Genomic DNA, 20,901 nt, shown 5'->3' with positions numbered 1-20,901 from the left:
AAGCCCGAAGCCTGCATCTGACCTGATCCATGGACATGGAACTTGTCTACTTCTACAACTGTGTGAGCAATTTCTTGATATAAACCTATCTACCATATATACTCGAGTGTAAGCCAACCCGAATATCAGTCGAGGCACCTAACTTTACCCCAAAAATGGCATTAAAAATCTGCTGAAAAACTCGGCTTATACATGAGTATATATGTTATATGCATGCAAGCTTCAAAGTTTTCCTTGTCTAGAGAAATAACCTAAGACAACAACCTTACAGGGCAGAGTAGAACTGTCTCATGGCTTTTCAAGGCTATAACTCTTTACAGAAGCATACTGCCTTATCTGGAAGCTCTGCTGGACACCAATCTTTTGGTTAACAGTCCAACACTTAACCCACTGTGCCACCAGGGCTCATTTATCCCCACCTATACCCTAAAATAGTAAATTTCTTGAATTTGTATTTTCTTATTACAAATGTGCATGTTTCTCTATCTTCGTTAATCATTTAACTTTCTGTCTGTGTGTACTGCCTCTTCGTGTGCTTGCATAATAAATGCTGGTATCAAGGTTCAATTAAATCCTATCTCAGAGCAGAGCCCACCTGGGCTGGATCACACTGGAATGTCTTCCTTCATCTGAAAAGCTGAAATGGCCACAGTGGTGGGACTAGTCAACTGACACCTCCAAGATTCATTTTTGCTCAAGCTCAGCACACCTATGAGGCTGTCACGTCCTGCTCTTTTGCTTCAGCCACGTGATAGAGGAGGAAGTCCTTTGTGAGAGGAAACTGGCTGGCTGGGGCCAGACCTAGAGCTATAGTGTGGTTCATAAGCAAGCGTTTCTGCTTCCATCTGCAGGAAGGGCAGGACCGGTTGCATATTGGACAACTCTTCAGACTTACTTGGCATCAAAGTCCAAGGAGTTGGCATGATTTTTAAGGGGGGGGGGGGTCTCAATAAGAAGGACAAATGTTTTATTCCCCAAGATAAATCATTTTGTTAAGGTTTTTCAAATATCACTGATTCAAGAAGAGTAATGGAGCGAATGGAATTCATGAGAAAATACTTCATTGTACCTGATTATTTGTTGTTGTTTGTTCATTTGTTTTTCAAATATGTGTCTTTTTAGGCTACCTGTTCTTTTTAGCTTGTTAAACTGTTCTAAAAGTTGAGATCCATTTTGTTAACATAAAATATATGCTAATAATGCTACCTTGAGTGGGCTACACATGTGTAATACCTTAACCACTCAAATCAACTGGTCTTAGCCAGGATAGTCCCTCCACGTTAAAGCCTTAGCTTCAGTGTAGATTCAGTTCTTTTTGGGATAAAGCAAGCACAACTACTGACCTAGAAGGCTTAGGCCTCTTGAGGAGTGGTTCTTCACTTATTTATTAAAGTTAGCTGGGGAGGATTTTGCAAATACCAATGCCTGAATTCCACTCCATATTCAAATCAGAATCTCTCGGGGTGGGTCTCAGGCAATGACATTTTTACCACATCCCAGTTGATTCTCATGTGCAACCGGAGTTTAGAGCCACTACTTGAATAATGGAAATGTCAAGGGTAACTCAGATTCAAGAAACCTCTTAGAAATGCCAAATGGTGTGTTCGTCTGTGGGTAAAGTGATAAAATGAGACTGTTAGAAATGACTTGTAATTTACTTAATGTAAAACACCCTAAATGGACAGATAATGAACAAGAGGCCCAAGAAAAGATAGTTTGTATCCAATCAACCCCGACTCATGATGACCTTATACAAAACAGAGCAAAATGCTGCCTGGGCCCTGTGTCACTCTCAGGACCTGTGTAATTTTTATTGCTGCATCTTTGCAGATGCTCATTGAGAGTCTTCCTCACCTGTGCTGGCCTTCTATTTCACCAAACATGATGTCCCCCTCTATTTCTGATGATGTGTCCAAAGCCAATGATTCTGACAATGCTCTGTTGTGATCCATAATGTTCTCACTGACTGATCATCAGAAGTAGGTAACTCAGACTCTCTTCCTAATCTATCTCAGTCTGGGAAGCTCCACGGAAACATGTTCATCATGGTGATCCTGCTAGTGTTTAAAATATTGGTGGCATCAGAACTACCACAAGCTACCACAGCAAATTGACAGACATGGCTGGTAAATAAATTCCTGTCTAATTAGGATGACAAAAATCGATGACAAGTTATTTTGTTAAGATTTGTTAGATTCACACGACACTGAGACAAAAGAAGAGAGAAAGAGCAGAGCAATTAATCATGATTGCGAAATTATTTCATTCTGAACGTCTAGTCCCTGGTGCTTAGCACGAGGGTTGGGTTTGCATGGTCGGCTACACAACCTCGCTGCAGTGGCCAGACCTTTACTGAGTATACCATTTTTACTTAGATTTCTCTTAGAAAACCAAACAAAGAAGAAAAGGAGGAGCAACGAGGAAATGTTTGCTTATCATCTTTAACAGTGGATAGCTGAAAAAAAATGTTGAAAGAGATTATAGATCCCTCATGAGAGCGCAGTGCCTCTAATGACCAAGCTGTCTGCTGCTCTTCCTTACTGTACTGTCAAGGGCTCATGATTGGCTCCTATAAAGATTGATTGATGGTCATAGGGATGCTATGAATTTTAATCAATTCAGTGGCAGCGTAATTAGATCTCATTAGATCTCTGTAACCAAACCAAGGCAAAACCTGGGTGAGACCAATGTACTGCAGTAGAACTCACTGGGCCAAAGTAGGAAATTACACTGATAATTTAGTAGGGAACCAGATGATGGAAGATCTTAGTAGGTTCTCTCCTGTATGAAACAGGGATTCTAGGAAGAGTTTATGAAGGAAGAAACTAGAGATAATATAGAGACCCAACTAAAACTAGGTGCTATGGACCGAACTGCATCCCAAACTAATATCTATTGTAAATACCAAACCCTATGCCAAACGGGAAGCTCCATTGAAATCCTGTTTAGGAATAGGGCTCTGTTGTTGTGCTAATGAGGAAGTACCAGTGTCGCATGTCCTTATAACCTTACTAATTTTGAGAGATAAAAAGAACAAGCTACATACAGAAAGAAGCAAGCACAAACAGGAGAAAGCTAAGGTGCCACATAGAGATCTCCATGGAATGCTAGAGAGGCTGAGATACGTTCATGAAAGCCACTGTCTTAGCTGCACAAAGAAACTAAGAGGGGGGTGGGGAGCATTTGGAGGGATTGATAACACACCTGGTGTCAATTTAAGGAGTAAGAGTATAGGGGTGGAGTCTAGGCTGTCAATCTGAAGATAGCCAATGAGACTTCTGTGTGGGCACGGCCTTCTCCTGAGAATTCTGGGAAATCTGGTACTTTCTCCTTGGAGGCGGAAAACACCTCTCTCTCTGCTACTCCCTGGGAGACATTGCAGAAGACAAGCCACATGGACGCAACCAGACCTCAGAAGGCAGAGAAGCCACAGAGAGACCCCTGCCAGCACTGAGATGCTTACAATGCCACTGGATCCAAAGACTTTCTACCCACTGGCATGTGATCGTCCTGCATTTAGCTTCATTGCATGTGTTTTGTGAGTCTGAAGAGGATTTTATAGATTGGTATCAGACAGATGAGCTAATAACAGACTTATGGCCTTGGACTTGACTGGGTTGGGATGTTTTCTCAACATATTCAATTCCTCTTGTACATAAACCTCTCCCTTATATACATATGCAAGTTTATGAATTTATTTCTGTAGTCTACCCAGACTAACACACCAGCTTTGAAGTAGGAAAGCAGGCATTAGAACACTGGCAGGGTGTAGGGGTGGGGCAGGGGCAAGAAGAACCTCAGAGGGACAATTTACAAGAGCTGGAAACTCATGAGAAGGGTCTGAGGAAATGCTGGTTAGTCGGCCAAGACAGTGAGTAGAGATGCCATCGCCGGAAAGAAGATAGATGAAGGATCAGGCAACAGAGGAAAAGGAAAATTTGCTTCTGAGCTTCATGAACGTGAACAGAACAAATGAACAACCAATGTAAAAATGCCTGGCATGGTTAGAGAATTGATGTCTAGTAGTGTGTCGAAGCTAAAGGAAGGATCCCAGGCTCATCCTGGCAGGATCTTCAGAAATGGCAGGGGTTGGTGGGGAACAATAGGAGGGGAAGCTCAGAGAACTTCAAACTAAACCACATTTACTTGGTGAAGAGGGAAGGCAAAGAGGCTGGCAGAAGAATGTAGGCAGTAGAGCAGACAGGACTATAAGCTTCTGGGTGGCACGTTGGTTATCTGTCCAAAGTTTTCCAATGCATATACCCTCTGACCCATCGATTTCACTTTCTAAAATGAATTCTAGGAAAATCATCAGTTAGGTACTTACACTTATCATTAATAATATTTTTGGACACTACAGGGGGTTGTCTTTAAAAATGGTAGGATCTCCCTGTTGCAGAACATTACAGAATCAAGAAAAATCATGTCTAAAAGAGTAACAACATTCTGGGAATATTACCCCCAATTAATTAGTACTTAAAATTTGCTTCTTGATGACATATCTGTGTATTTATGCTAGTTGGGTGGTGTTTATCTAAGCATATATATCTTTTAAATAGACTGAAAACTCAAAATTTCAGAGCAACTTGCTGTATAATAGAACTTCAGGTACTTTTATGTATGTCTATCTACTCTTCAAATTGTGGAGCTTTGTTCAGATTCTGTGGGAAATTTTTATTACCTTTTAATTCCATTTGTTGATAAACTTTTTGTTTTTATTTAATCATTTTATTGATTATCATATCTTATCTTATCATAATCATCCATCCATCCATTGTGTCAAGCACACTTGTACATTTGTGGCTATTGAACTTTTTGAAGTCCCCTCATATTTTATAAACAAGGGAAAAATGTAAATTTTTTAGGAGCTATAAATATCAAAAATACAAAAAATCCTTCTTCTTATATAAAATAATAATTTGTTTCTACATGTTAAGCACATATTTACAACTATGCTGCTTGCTATTCTTGTATTTCCCCCAAATTTACTGTGAGCAGTTCTGTTTCCACTTCATCATGAACTAGATCAATTCCCATTCTCTTCTCACGATGAAATAGACATTCTCGAGCCACCTACAGATATACAAAATATTAGAAAGCATTAATAAAAAACTGACTACAATTAATGAGTAGCAGTTCTAATGACTAAAACTTTTTAGTGAATACCAAACGAAATTCACTGCCAATGAGTTGATTCTGAATCATAGCTATCCTATAAACAAAGTAGAACACCTCCAAGACTTTATGGGGATGAACAGACTCATCTTTTTCCAGTGGAGACATAGCCAGGCTCCTTAAACACATCAGTAGCACCGATGTATTTATGAGTGTGAATGAGTGCAAATTCACTGCCAGCGAGTAGGTGCCCATTCATAGTGACCCTATAAGACAGTGTAGAACTGCCCCTGTGAGTTTCTGAGACTGTCACTCTTTGCCAGAGTAGAAAGCCCCATCTTTCTCCTTTGGAGCTGCTGGTGGTTTGGAACTGCAGAACTTGGTAAAGCATAACCACTCATGATGTCACCAGAACTCCTTAAATACATCGATATGCACTCTCATTACCAAAATATCAAACCATTTTATTGGGAAAAAATAACAATGGAACAGACAGACAAATAAGTTACTCCATGCAAACGGTTAAAGTCAGTTCTTCAGAGTCATTTGGAAACATCCCTAATTTGAAAAATTAAGAGAAGGAATCAGATGTCATCTAATTGGACCACCCAAATTAGCATTAATTTTTTCCGGAGAAATAGTTCAGTAACGTCACTGTATTGCAGACATTATTTCCAAATATTTTCTACTAAGAAGACTGAGGAGGAAAGAGATGATAGATGACCTTTAAGGACATCAAAATATTTGTACAGCTCAAATTCCAAGTGATTTTTTTTTTTTTAAGCAAAAGGGAAGAAATGTATTGGAGCCCATACGGGAAACCCTACAGGGGCCCAGCATACCCTACTGTGTAGGCAGGCCCAGCAAAGTGTCACACCATTCACTGTACCTCCATGTCCCAGAGGGACTCCCCTTGAGCCAAGCCCCAAAGCCCTAGGACTGGCTGGGGGTGGGGACACCAAGTGATCATTTTTTAAATGTGCCATTTATTACTTTCCTCATTATACTAGATGTATAGATATAGATAGACACATAGATACATAGAACAAAAAGAAGATAATATGATTTGGTAATTACAATCCCATTATTGTTTTGTTTATTTTAAAAATTGAGGTTATAATGTCTTTACAACTTTATATACTTTTTAGGATTAACAGTAAATAGAAGGCCTGAGTCAAGAACTATTCTTTGAAACAAACTATATTAATGACCTCAATGGAAAATAGCTTAGATTACTGACTGTAAACAATAAATTAAAGAACATCATGCACCTGTCAAAATATTTTTTCAAAGAACTATTTCATGATAAGAGACAGCTGTATAATGTTAGTTTTTTAAAAGCATAAAATAAAATAGCAGGTACACTGTAATCCAGATATTAATGCCATTATACAAAATATTTGAGTGAATCTATAGCTCATTTTATAATAAAATTTGCATCTGCTAAAAGAAGTTAGTAGGTTGAGGAGAACTCTGATTATTTCAGTTCCTATTGCTAGATTGGGAGAAAGATGAGGCTTTCTATGCTCCTAAGAGGTTACAGACTTGGGAACCCACAGGGAGCGCTCTACTGTCCTTTGTCACTGTGAGTTGGAACCGACTGGAGGATAGTGAACTGGGTTTTTGAGTTTGTTACTAGACTGCTTTCCAAGTAGTCTCCACCAATGGGCAGTCACACCAGCAATACATAAAAAGTAGTGCCCACTTTTTGGTTTTTGTCATTTTTGCAAAATTGTTAGACCAAGGGTGGTTACTTCATTAATTTAATTTGCACATGTGTTATTAACTTTTTCCTGATATTAGTTAATCATCATTATTTTCTCTTTTGAGATTTGTCTATATAAGCAATTTATTTTCTCCCATTTTGATCAAGACTTTTCAATATTGTGTTGACAGTAAATGTTCAAACTGAAGATCTGAACCAAAATTGTAGAAAAAATTCAAATTAGACCCATCTCACTGATAGCCTTCATCACTGAATGAGGACTAAGGAAGAAACAGTCCAATGGCTATCATTTTAAGGATACTTCAAACCCTTGCAGATAGTGAGAGCAGAAGTGTAGAATAAGCTAGTAATTCTCAAAATTAAAACAGGTTCAGAGAAGGGTAACTGATCCAAAACACCAATTCCTGGGGAATCCATGAAAAACATCATTAGTGTACATACTATGGACCTCTCTCGGGATTCCTGGGGGTTGTGTGAATTTGTTTTTATTTGTGGTTAGAGGAGAGGAGATAGGATAAGAATTGCAGATGTCACCAGCAAAGTCTTCAAGTCACTATACTTTCTTGATGCACTAAACTCTTTTACCTCAGATTCAAAGACCAACTTTGAATGCTTACGCCATGGGAAACAAGTCACACAAACTTGCATATACACACACACACAAATGATGGTTAGCTTTCTTCATAAAAATATTGACAACTTCTAAAACAACCTCTGTAATTTGAAGACCTTCAAAATAAGAAAAATGTCCCTTTCCAGTGGTGGACAGAAAGCCCATCACATCCTCAGTGTCAGAAGGCACTTGGGCCACTCAGACCTGCTCAGAAACCAGCAATCCATTGAAGTTCTGCCGCTATTACCACAGCAACTCGCCTAACCGCAGATCCGTTTCTCTACTTAACCATCTCCAGAAATAGATCCTCACTATGCACTGAAACAGAATCATAAAGCATGCACAAGGGCATTTCATGAGATAGGGTAGAACAATAAGGCTTTTTGCCCCCTCACATATCGTTTAGCAGGCCAGCAATGATCAATCAGCCAATTTGAAAGATGGGAAGAGACATGCTTACCATAAAACTTTGTATGTCTTAATGGCGTATCTCTTCAATGGGCCTTCTTTGTTTTGTATGCCGAATTAAGTCCTGCAAGTGGTTGCTCTGTGTAATGTGTAAAAATGGCATGGTGTTTTCACCAGTACTGAAACCTGCTATAGATGTATTAATATGGGGTTGGCTTCTATAGGTGAAGTAAAGCACAAGTCAATATATCGATAGCCTCAGTATTCAACCAGTAATTTTAAAAAAATGAAAATGCAGACTGTTATCACAGGGTCTCATAGTTACCTGAAGAGGCGCATCTGTCTCCATCAAAGACCTTTCCATTTTTTTCTTAAGATCAGTGAGTGCATTGGTTTCACCAATCATCTCATCCAACTCATGAAGGATTTCAGATTTCCAAAAGCCTATGTCATTGACTCGTTCTCCTAAATTTTGGGTGGAATCTGCCTGAGTCTTTCTTGTTTGTTGATATTTGTCTTGAATCAGGCGAGATGTATCTACCCTTAGTCTCTCTGAATTATGGCGAGAAGTATTAGACTCTTGATAGTTGGTTAAATTGGACCGGTACCAATCATCAGGTGTATACCTGGTGAAGAGGGTGGTTCTGTTGGAAACAAAGGGAAGCATGGTGCTCTCGGCCACCTTCTGAGCTCTGGTGCAGTACGGAGCCAAAGTCGGTGAGTTGGAGGCCACTTTGTAGTACGTGCTGGGTTTCCAAGGGAGACTCAAGCTATGGGTCAAATTGTAGTGGGGGAAGCGGTCCCTATAGGTTGACGCCATGGTACTGATGGCTGGTAGAAAGTTGGGTGGTGTTGGCCTCGGGTGGGCATAAGTTGCCGTTAGAGTAGAACCTAATAACTCCATGATACCCAATTACTATTTTGTCAATGTCTCCTGTTTAAAAAAGTAAAAATAGTCACATAAATTAATCTCTGGTGAAAACTTACAAATCAAAGGCCACATCTAGCTTACTGTCAGTAACATGACTTGCTCACACATGGGACATTCATTCCAATTTGATACCCTCCTTGATCAGTGATAACACTTGTATATTTAATCTTTTTCATCTGTGTCTCAAGGATATATTAAATTCACACTGTTTAGATTAGCTTTTGAATTTTTTAATTTTTTTTCATTTACAAGAATAATATTGTTTTGTTTTAGAAAATTCAAATTAAGACCCAGAAACTCTGTATCTTTAACAGATCAGATTCAAATCTTGGCTCTGCTATTATTTGCTGTGGCATTTAGTAAGATACTTAACCTTGCTGGACTTCAGTTTCCTCATCTGTAAATTGAATATAGTAATTGTACTATAATAGTACTTCAGTTTCCTCATCTATAGATTGAGTATAGTAATAGTACTATAATAGTACTTCAGTTTCCTCATCTATAGATTGAGTATAGTAATAGTACTATAATAGTACTAACTCTTTTGACTTAATACATTAGCAGCAGCAGCAGTAAGGGATTGTTTGGAGAACTAGTCATCCCCTCCCTAATCTCCATCAGCATTCCCTAAACCCACATAATGTGGCAGCCACGTCATCCTAACTGAACACACGATCTGGCTAGCAATGATATGCCTAGTATGCACGCAGCTGTCCTTTTTCCTGACAGCTTACCATCTCCAAGCATTTCCAAAATTGAACATTTAAGGTAGACAAAGGTTATGACGATTCAAAATCATGTAAGTGTTTGGAATGCTTGCACAGTGCTGGAATATACTAAGTGCTCAATAAATGTATATTTTAAAAATTATTAATATAGAGGAGCACATAGGTAAAAAATAAATACATTTTCTCCTTCCAAAAGTGAACTACTTAGGAGCACACACCATGAATATTTTATTATTATATATACCTTTCCAGATTTAAATTTTCATATGAGCAACACATAGATGTATAAGTATACACACATATAAACGGAGGTTTTTAATAGGAAATTGAATGACCTTAATCATCAAATATCGTTCTATAATATTCTATATTTCATTTTAGCTTAATCTATATTTTGGATCTTCCCCTGAGCCCCAGCATATTAGCTGTACCTCCCCCCTTTTACTAATTGAAAAGGATTCCATTCTCTGGACCCTTTTTCACTGCTAGTCCAGAAAGTCAGACTACCATAGACTATGCCATGATTTTCAGCAACTAAACGTCATTCGGTTTCGGAGTAATATCTATGGACCTACTGATTGGAAATGATATAAAGGAATAAATAAGTAGCAGGTCCAATTTTGCAATCTGCTCAGAAAAAAAAAAATCTTCAGTGATGATTTCAATAGTTATGCTTGAGGCTTCTGGTACCCAAACCACAAAATAATCTATTTGTAGAATTGTGGTCAAGCCAAAAGCCACTCATACCGTGTGTGATAAAACATCTGCCCTACTACTAGTAGTAGTGTCTCATACCACCTGAGCTCCCCGACTTTTCCCTAAATTCTTTCCACCCATAGCACCCCAAAAACCTCACACTGGCTAAGCTTAGAGCATGATCGTGAAACATAACACCCTAATAACAACTGTACTTCCTCACTTCAGTTTGAAACTTAGACACTGTTTTTTGATAAACAAATTCAAAGTAACCTGAGGTCTTAGGGTCCTTGTGGCTGCCTTTAGCTCTAACTCTGAGAGTTAGCTTTTGTGTGAACTTGGCCAGGCCGGGACTCCCAGTGGTTTGGCAGTGAAGGTCCAATAGTCCTGCATGATGGGACCCAACATAACGCAATCCCCTCCATACTGGGATCTGCTATGAGCCAGTGTACAATTTCATTTTCAAAAAGGAGAAAAAAATGTAGGCTACTTTATCAGATACTTAAAAAAAAATTTTGGCAACCAGTAACACTGTTTCCTTACTTTTTCTACAAAGCTCAAATGAGTAATTTTACTCACTTCTAAAACGGTTTCTTATCTTTAATGCAAGAAGCATCCAGGGAGGATAAATAAAGAGGTTTCACCTATCTATCCAGGACATCCGCGGCAGCGGGACAACCAGAGCTAAACAGCCAAGACTGCAAGATCTCCTGTGCCTGTATCTGAATTTCAGGGACAGCTGTCTGAACCTTCCCCTGGGAACCAAACCCCCAACCAAGCTCTCTGCCCAGAAGTAGACTGCAACCCTAGCCAGCGGTAACCCCTGGCTAATGAAACAGGGCAAACGGGACAGTATTTAGAAGGACAAACAGCACACTGGTAATAGGCCTAAGACATTGAACCTTAGCAAAGTGTCGGGTTCCTACGCCTTTTTCTGGCCTGCGAGAAATCCCTGAGAAGCATCAAGAATATAAATACCGGTAGTAGGAGGCTTTGGGGAATAGAACACTGGTGCCTTTGCTTAAGGCCTTTATCTGGTGCGAGTAGGGGTGGGGAGAGAGAAGAGTTTCCTTGATCCCACCCCAAATTGGGAAGTGGGGGAACTCCTAGGAGTCCTCTCAATGGACACACAGGAGCTGATTAGACCACTCACCTGGCAACGATGCCTTACAAGGGGCAGGGAGGGCAGAGGGTAGGTGGGCAGAAGAGACAGCCCACCACCCACCACTACGGTAGTTTCGGACCCAGGCCGGCCCCGCCCTCGCCCCGCCTTCTCTCTGTGACGTCAGAGACAATAAGCCACTCAACGACGGTCCAGGCTGGCTGACCGGAAGCGGATTGGCCAGCCAGAGTAGAGGCGGGGGCTGAAGTTGCCAGGCCTAAGAGAAAGGACACCCTTTGGCGGTTGCTATGGACGCTCTCAGGCTTAGTAACCGCGGCCCCCAGCGAAAACCGCTGGGCTTGCAGGTGAAAAGGGTGCGGTCTCCCAGAGGAGAGTCCGGAGAGATTCCTAGAAGAGTCTCGGCTGCAGTGTGGGACTCCAGCTCGGGGACGCTGCCTCAGGCACACCAAGGCTGTCGTTAGGACCTTGGATCAGAGTAAATACCCCGGCCCTGTATCTCCAGAGGGTCGCTCCGATGATGGGACTATCCATTGATCGTCCCCTCCTTACTCACACAGAAGAAAATGTTTGGGGTATTTCCCCGTCTCTTCTCGCAATTATTTCTGTCGACAGTAATCCGTTCACTCATTGTCACCGACTGGATTCCCACTCATGGCAACCCAATGGACAGAGTAGAACTGCCTCACGGGGCTTCCAAGTGTGCAGTCGTTGATGGAAGCAGACACGTCTTTCTCCTACAAATCAGCAGGTGGATTCAAACAGTCGATCTTGTGGTTACCAACAGAGCTCTGAACCGTTGGGCCACCAAGGCTCTGTTAAGGAGTTGTATTGTTGCTTCTCTTAGGTGGGGTCCAATCAGCTCTGACTCCCTGTGACCCTAATGTGCACAACACAACCAAACCCTGTCTAATCCTCTGCCAGCCTCACACCACTGCATGTTTGAAGCCCATCGTTTCAGCCACTGTGCCAATCCATCTGGCCGAGATCTTCTTCTTTGAAACTAACCCTCCTCTTTACCAAGCAGGAGGTCCTCCTCCACGGATTGGGCCTTCAAGATACTGTGTTTTAAAGAGCATTCTGACTGTAATTTTTCCAAGACAGCTTTGTTTGTGCTTTTGGCAGTCCATGGTATATTAGCTGTTCTTTACCAACAGCAAAATTCAAATACATCTGTTCTTCAATTTTCCTTTTTCATTTTCCAGGTTTTGGATGCATGTGAGACACTCAAAAATACCCTGGCCTATGTCAGGCACTCTTTCATCTTCAAAGTGACATATTTGCTTTTTAACATTTTAAAGAGGCCTTTTTATAACAGATTTGCCAAATGCAATCTGTCGGTTGATTTCTTGACTTTGCTTTCATGGACATTGATTGTTCCACAAACCTGTGCAACACTGGGAGTGCTCACTCATTTAGACCAAGACGTTTGGAAGACACACTACTTGAGCAACTGGTGGGAGTCACTCATTACTACCACGGAGCCCATTCAAAGCAATTCAAAGCGACCTTATAGGAGAGAGTAGAACTGCTCCGGTGTGTTTCTGAAATGAATTCTTTACCAGAGCAAAAAGCTTCACTTCTTTCCTACAGAGCTGCTAGTGGGTTCAAACTGCTGGCTTGCCAGCGAACAGCTCTCTGCTTAACATACCACACCAAGCAGCTCTCTACTTGACCTGGAGAGGTCTGTTTGCATGACCATCTCAAAGATGAGATATTATCGAACAATATCAACATCGAATAATATCATTAATTTCATGTTCAAGTCAAATTTTGCTCAAGATAATTCAAAATAGTTGCAGCAATACATCAACAGAGAACTGTCAGATATTCAATCTGAATTCAGAAGAGTATGTGGAATGAGGAATATCACTGACATTGCCAAATGGATTTTGGTGGAAATCGAACACCAGAAAGTTGTTTATCTATGTTCTACTGGCTATGAAAATGCATTTGACTGTCTGGATCACATCAAATTAAAATATTACCAAAAAAACTGGAAATCCAAAACAATCCATTGTGTCCAGACAGAACCTATATGTAAACCAAGAGGCAGTCATTGGGCTAGAACAAGGGCATACTGCATGATTTAAAATCAAGACAGGTGTGTGTCAGGGTTGCATCTTTACACTATACTTTGTCAGTCTGAATGATGAGCAAAATATCTGAGAAGCTGGACTATATGAAGGGACATACAGCATCAGCCCCCACACAGATAGCACACCCTTGCTTGCTAAAAGGAAGGAATACTTGAAGCATTGACTGATGATTATCAAGGATGGTGGGCTTCTGTTTATATTACACTCCAACAAAAGGAACAAAATATTCACTGTTGAACCAATAAGAACATCATGATAAATGGAGAATTTGGTAGTTACACAATCTGTTATCCACCTTGTGCAGTCTACAGTCCTACGCTCTACCAGCTGAGCTATCAAAGGGTGCCCCACAATCTGTTGTCAATTCGAGACTTAAGAGTGAGTGGGTTTAGCCTGTCAATCAGGTCACAGCTTGATGACCTCATTTAGAGGCGCGAAGGAGATAAATAGAGGCGGGACACACACTCACTCCCTGTGAGACATTGCCGTTGACAAGCCATATGGAGAGAGGCTGATGGAGCCAGAACCCGGGAGCTGAGGAGTCACAAGGAGACCCATGCCAGCACTGAGATGCTTCCACCACCACTGGACCCACACGAATTTCTACCCACTGGCCTGTGATCTTCCTTCTTTCCACATCATTGCATGGGTTGCATGAGTCTGAAGAAGAATTTATAGACTGGTAAGGGACATACAGGATAATATCGGGTTTATGGACTTGACCTGGACTGGGATGTTGACTCAGTATTCAACTGCTCTTGAATATAAAGCTCTTTCTTATACACATATGAATGTGTCTGGATTTGTTTCTCTAGTCAACCCAGACTAACACAGAGAAAATATTAATATCATCCAGGAAATCATTTTACTTGTATTCATAATTCACACCCATAGAAGCAGCAGTCAAGAAGTTAAATGACTGGTAACTGTAACCTTTATTAACTAGCAATATGTTTAATATACATCATTGTCAACCATGTCATATCCTTATGGCCTTGTGGTAGGGATTACTTTTTAGAGAAGAGGATGTTAAAGCCTAGGGAAGTTAATTGCTTGGGCAAGGTTACCAGCTGATGAACAGATGAGCCTGGGTAAAAACTCAGATCTGTCACTTCAATTGGCACTCTTTTTCCATGAGGCACCAGCCCAAATGTGTGAGCACAAAGAGAACTTACTGAATTATTTTGATAGCTATTTATACTAAAGAAAATAAAACTAGTTGCCATTGAGTCAACTCTGACTCATGACCATGCTATGTTTGTTAGATTAGCCCTGTGTCCCATGGGGTTTTCAATGGCTGCGGATTTGTACAAAGATCACCAGGTGTTTCTTCTGAGTTACCTCTAATATGACTTTCCTGCTTGTGAGTTTCTTGGGCTGGAAAAACATCTCATCTATTCCAACCATGCCTCATAATATTTCACAATCTAAATAGTGATAACCTCAAAAGGAGTGAAGAGCAGTAACAGAGAATGTTGCAATGGCTGATCAAGATGTTAAAAAACAAAGCACCCTTTCAAGGTTTCTAGAGTTGAACTCTTTAAGGAAGATGTTTGCTGTCAACAAATGGTCCACTACAACCTCTAGGGTGTGCACTTCGATGGCTGAAGGTAGCCCATGGCTGCTTTATGAGAATCTCAAAAGACCCGTGATATCCTATCAGGGTAGAGAATGTGGATGTTGTCAGAGCAGGACACCAGGAGTGGGAAGCTCCTCAGACATGAGTGAAACTGGTCAAGTAAGCATGGACCCCAATGGCCCTGCTTTCACCAAAGGAGAGAGACCTCAGAGGCTTATAGCTTCAACAGGTTCCTGTCATTGGCTCATCCGAAAAAGGAGAAGAAAATTCTTTTTTCATTAGAACCATGTTTCTCAATATATGTTCTTTGAATCATTAGTAGATGCTATATAGAATCAATAAAGAAATAATAGTTAATAAAACTCATCACTGAATTTCTGGCATTAAAATGGTTGAATAGGTTTATTTGGCTTCATCAGTCACTACACAGACTGAATCGTTGAGACTCCAAGACCTTTTGGAAGGGCTACATCTCCGTCGCTTTGGGGTTGGCGTCAAACCCGGAGGGTCCATTCCAAGTAAGGCAGGACAGACACACGCATTGCCATCCAGCCTTGTGTGGTATAAAGTGGTACTGGACCACAAGGTGATCTTGGCTATAGTCTTCATAGAAGCAGATTTCCAAGCCCTGCTTCTCTGGCGCCACTGGATGGGATAGAATCACCAACTTAGTAGTAGAGTGGGGAAAAATGTTTGCATAGTAACTTATTCTTCCTTAAATTATTTAATTCCATAATTCCACTTAAACAGTTTTATTGACACATAATTCATGTACCATACAATCAGTGGTTTAAACATATTAAAAAGAATGGCGCAAACATCACCACAATCAATTTTGGAACATTTTTTTTTCATTTTCATATGCATTTACTATGGGCTCATCATTACCCCTCAACCTTCTATGCTATAATCCTAAGTAAACTATTAATTTAATTACTGTCATTACAGGTTTACCTATCCTGGATTTCCTATAAAGAAAACCGTACCAAAAAACCCCACAGAAAACCAACACTGACAACAAAACACATAGAAAAACCACAAAGAGAAAACAAAAGATAATAGAAACTAGAACAAGTTTAAAAATGTATCAAAAAGGGAAAACAAATAATAGACTTTAACCTAGCTATAGTTGCAGTAATCTACATTCAATGCAATCTGTGTGAGGGCAAGACTATTTACAGCCCAGGTCAATGGTTCCAGGGATTTCGGTGGTGGCTTAATTTTTGTTGGGACTCTGCAAATGGATTTGGGGCGTTCACTGTTATGCAAAGCCTTCTGTGAACTGGCTGCGGGATTTATGCTTTAATATAATTCCCTTCTCTGAACTTGGATTTTGTTCTTTACAGTCCTTGGATCAGATGGGCTGATGTTGCCCCTCTGTGTGGACTTAACTCACTTAAATGACTGCTTGTTTTAAAACAAACCTTTAAGACCCCAGATTCTATTCGTAATAGTCAGGCACCATCTGATTTCTTCACCAAAGTTTGCTACAGCACCTATATCTTCTTCGGTCATCATTTCATGAGAGCAAGTTATAATTCCATATTACAACTATTTTTAAAAGGAAATAAAAGATATTGCTTTTTCAAAGGTGAGAAACTAAACAAATTCATCAGTCTAAATTTTAGAGTAATATAGATTCTTAAAATTTATTATTTATCATTGTTCTTAGAAGTTTACTTTAAAACATCTGCCATATCTTATTATTATTATTAATAATAGGTATTATCCTCCTTGAGTTCCATGTTGAGAATCAGTATATTTGTAAGCAGCAAAGTCAACCTATAAACTGGATGTAGGACCCAAATGCACTTAATGTAAAGGATGTAACACCAGCACTTATTGATAAGTGGGAAATTTGAGCATGTGAGGTGCTCATTGAGAATTTTAATGTTTACAACAATGGTAAGGTGGCTTTGGTTGCCACTGTTGTGTTTGTTTATGTTGCTAAATTCTTCATAAGGGCATGTGTCCCTATCCACTTCTTTTAGATGAATAGAGCTTTTTATAGCATGAAATCGCTTGGAACACCTCATTGAGAGTATGTCCAGAGGGCCAAGGTAATTAGAATAAGGCAAGGTTATATATCATCTAGCTCCCATATCTAACAGAAAGAGAAGCTATAATTAAAGAAGTTAAGTGGCAAGCCCAACATCACATAACACCATACTTTTGTTTGTAGCTTCAGACAAAAGTTAAAAGTGCTAAGATCCCATAGGGTTCTCTTTATGTCTCCATTAAAACCATTATGCCATTGCCAAATGTTTTCACATGTTATCTCTCCTAATAAAGCTATGAGTCCCAAGTAGGCAGGGACAGTGTCCTTCCAGCGACAGTCACATAAACCATTTCTGAAATACCTGCTCTGTGCCTGCTTCATACACATGAACTATACCCCTCACAAGAGCCTCACAAGAACATACAGAGACACTAGACCAAAAAGAACTAGTCTGCGTTTCACCATTTCAGGAGGTAGCATATGAGCAAGAGTCAATTGTACTGAAGGGAGAAATTTAAGGTGCATTGAAACTACCAGCCAAAAACAAGGATCTGGGAATTGAGGGAACACCAATTGAAATGTCTCAACAAGCTGATGAAGCACTAGGAGCACTCACTGGTCTGTGCAAGGAAATTTGGAAGGCAGCTACTTGACCAACTGCCTGGAAGAGCTCCATATTTGTACCCATTTCAAAGAAAGGTGACCCAAGAGAATGCTCAAATTATAGAACATCAATGATATCACATGCAAGTAGAATTTAGCTTAACATCATCCAACAATGGTTGCACCAGAACATTGACAGGGAGCTGCGCGAGGTTCAGACCTGATTCAGAAGAGGATGTGGCATCAGGGATGTCACTGTTGGTGTTAGGTGGCTCTGGGTTCAAAGCAGAGAGCCCTAGAAAGATGCTTGCTTGTGCTTTTGCTGACTATACCAAGGCACTCAACTGTGTGGCTCATAACAAACTGTGAATAGCCTTGAGAAGAACGGGAGTTCCAGAACACTTCATTGTGCTCACGTAGAACTTATACATGGACCAAGAGGCCTTGTGGGAACAGAAAAAGAAAAGGTTTAAAATCAGGAAACGTGTGTGTCAAGTGTGTATCCACTCACCATAGTTATTCAATTTGTATACTGACCAAATCATTAGAGAAGCTGGATTATATGAAGAATGTGGCATCAACATTCGAAGAAGGTTTATTAACAACCTTCTATATGCAGATGACACCATCTTGCTTGCTGAAGATGAGGACTTGAAACACTTGCTGATGAAGATCAGGATTGTAGCCTTCCATATGGATTACGGATTCAATACGAAGAAGACCAAAATCCTCACAACTGGACCAATAGGTAACATCATGATAAATGGAGAAAAGATTGAGGTTGTCAAGGATTTTGCCACAATCAATGCTCATGGAACCAGCAGTCAAGAGATCGAAGGACACAATGCACTGGGCAAATCTGCTGCTCAAGAACTCTTTAGAGCGTTGAAGAGCAACGATGTTATTTTAAGAACTAAGTTACTCCTGAATAAGTCATGTTTTTTTCAACTGCCTCATGTGCATGTGGAAGTTGGACATTGAATAAGGAAGATTAACGAAGAATCAATGCATTTGAACTGATGGTGAAGAATTGAAAGTACCCAGGACCGCAAAAGAGCAAAGAAATCTTTGAAGAAATACAGCCAGAGTACAGCTCCTTAGAGGCAGAATGGTGAAATTTCATCTCACATACTTTGCATACGTTGTCAGCAAAGACCAGTAGACCGTCCTGGAGACGGACATCATTGCCGGTAAAGTAGAAGGCAGTGAAACAGAGGAAGGCCCTCAACAAGATGGACTGACACAGTGTCTGCATCGATGGGCTCAAACAGAAGAACCATTGGGGGGAAGGTGCAGGGCCAGGCATTGTTTCATTCTGTTGCACGAAGGGTCTCTGATTCAGGGCTGACAGGATAACAACAATATTCCTGTTTTACAGGGCCTTAGAAGTAAAGCAGAGGGCAAGGGAGGTTCAGTGGGCTGATATTTGTCTTCCATGTGAGAGACCCTGGTTCAGTTCCCAGCCAATGGACCTCTGGGGCTGCCACCCCACCCCCCACCCCATCTCATCAATCTGTCAATGAAGGTTTGTTCTTGCTATGGGGCCAAACAGGTTTCAGCAGAGTTTCCAGACTAAGGCAGTTTATGAAGAAAGGGCTGACAATCTACTCATGGAAAACCAGCCAATGAAAATCCTTTGAGTCACAATTGTCTGATTTGCAACTAGCCATGGGAGTGGCTCAGGACAGAGTAGTTTGCTTCTGTTGCGTATAGGGTCACCATGAGTCAGAGGCTGACTTGGCAGCAGATAACAGCAGAGATTCACTTGACCAAGGTCACATCAGTCAGGAAGCAATAATAGGTGGACTTCAACCTAGCTCTTCCTGGCTCAAATTCCATGTTTTTTCACCCACATCATATGGTTATACATTCTTTTTGCACATTATTCTTTTAAACCTCAGCACCTGGAGTCAAGCTTGCCCTACAGTGTCCCCTTACTGCACATCTGTTGAATGAATGAATGAGCACTATTCTTAGCCGGAGCAGCTTTCCTCCTTGGCACTTACTAGTGATGTGACATTAAGTAAATGGTCCAATACCCCAGGTCAATTGGACTTCTCTATAAATGGAATCAAGAGTCCTCATTGACCCGAGGAAAGAGAATTACCCAGCTATTTCTCAGAGGCATATGCCAGGTATTGCTGGCATAGCACGTGCCACAATCACCAGGTGAAAAGAGAAGCCACTGAGCAGTTTCTATTAACCCCATCTATGAGAAACCATTCAGCAATTAAACTAGTACCTTCCTACTTGAGAGCCTCACTGGGTCAAGACCCACCACCAGTCTGTCAGTCTGTTGCTTTGCATCGGCATGTGTGCTGCTGTGATGCTCAAAGCCATGCCACGGGGACATTAAATGCCAGCAGGGTCATTGAAGAAGGACATTTTTTGATGGAGCTTTCAAACTAAGACAAACGAGGAAGAAGAAATAGATGGTTCACTTCTGCGAAATTCGCTACAGAAAACATTAACAACAGCAGCAGAATATAATCTGAATAGCTCCAGAAGATGAGCCCCTCAGGTTGAAAGGCATTCAAAATACAACGGAGGAAGAACATTTGAATTGTGGTATTGGTGAAGATGAAATACATCATGGAGTACCCGAAAAATAAACAAATCTGTCTTGGAAGAAATATATGGTAACCAGAATGTTCCTTAGAAATGAGAATGGCAAAGATTTAATCTCATGTACTTTGGACAAGGTATCAGGAGAAGCCTGAGAAGGACACCACATCTGGCAATTTAGAGGATCATCAAAAAAGAGGAAATCCCTCCGTGAAAGGGATTGACCCAGTGACTACAGTAATGGACTCAAACATTACAATAATAGTGAACATGGTACAGGACTGAGCAGTGATTTTTTTCTGTTGTACATAGGGATCCACTAGGCCTCAAAAACACCTAATAATTACATGGGACAAGGCAGACTATGTGATCTTATACTGCAGAAAATAAAAAGCGAAGCAACTGAAAATAAAAGTAATTTTGAAAATTTGGCATCACAGACCAATTTTCATCAATAAAAGCAAGAAGGGTGCGGTTGTCATTTAAAACTTAAAACACTTAAAAGATATAACAAGCTTGACTTATGTATTTGAGCTAATATTATTGTAAAGTTTTCTAAAAGATGTGTGTCAGATGTTTGGGCAGGACCACAATTTCAGTGCTTATGATAGGCACAATTTTCCATTGAACCTACATTGTTCTAGAATTAGCCTTTTAAATGATCTATTCTATTTTTCCTCCAGAAAATTGGACAAAGGTTAAGTGCTCATTTGTGAGTA

General features: G+C 40.5%; 1 protein-coding gene across 1 annotated transcript in view; it reads right to left on the bottom strand.

Moving 5' to 3' along the window:
- TEKT3 (tektin 3) overlaps positions 1–11,448 on the bottom strand; it is a 36,110-nt gene extending 24,662 nt beyond the window's left edge. The window contains exons 1-3 of the mRNA XM_004716305.2: positions 11,371–11,448; positions 8,188–8,796; positions 4,990–5,073 (exon numbers count right to left, since the gene is read on the bottom strand). Coding sequence (XP_004716362.1) covers positions 4,990–5,073; positions 8,188–8,766 — 663 coding nt within the window. The 5' untranslated portion in view covers positions 8,767–8,796; positions 11,371–11,448. The remainder of the gene's footprint in view (positions 1–4,989; positions 5,074–8,187; positions 8,797–11,370) is intronic.
- Positions 11,449–20,901: the final 9,453 nt, after the last annotated feature.

The sequence above is a fragment of the Echinops telfairi genome, unplaced genomic scaffold (genome assembly GCF_000313985.2).
Source record: "Echinops telfairi isolate 266 unplaced genomic scaffold, ASM31398v2 ScPeMD7_2010;HRSCAF=2546, whole genome shotgun sequence".
In the NCBI taxonomy this organism is placed as follows: Eukaryota; Metazoa; Chordata; class Mammalia; order Afrosoricida; family Tenrecidae; genus Echinops; species Echinops telfairi.
This window is presented reverse-complemented; position numbering and strand designations above follow the sequence as displayed.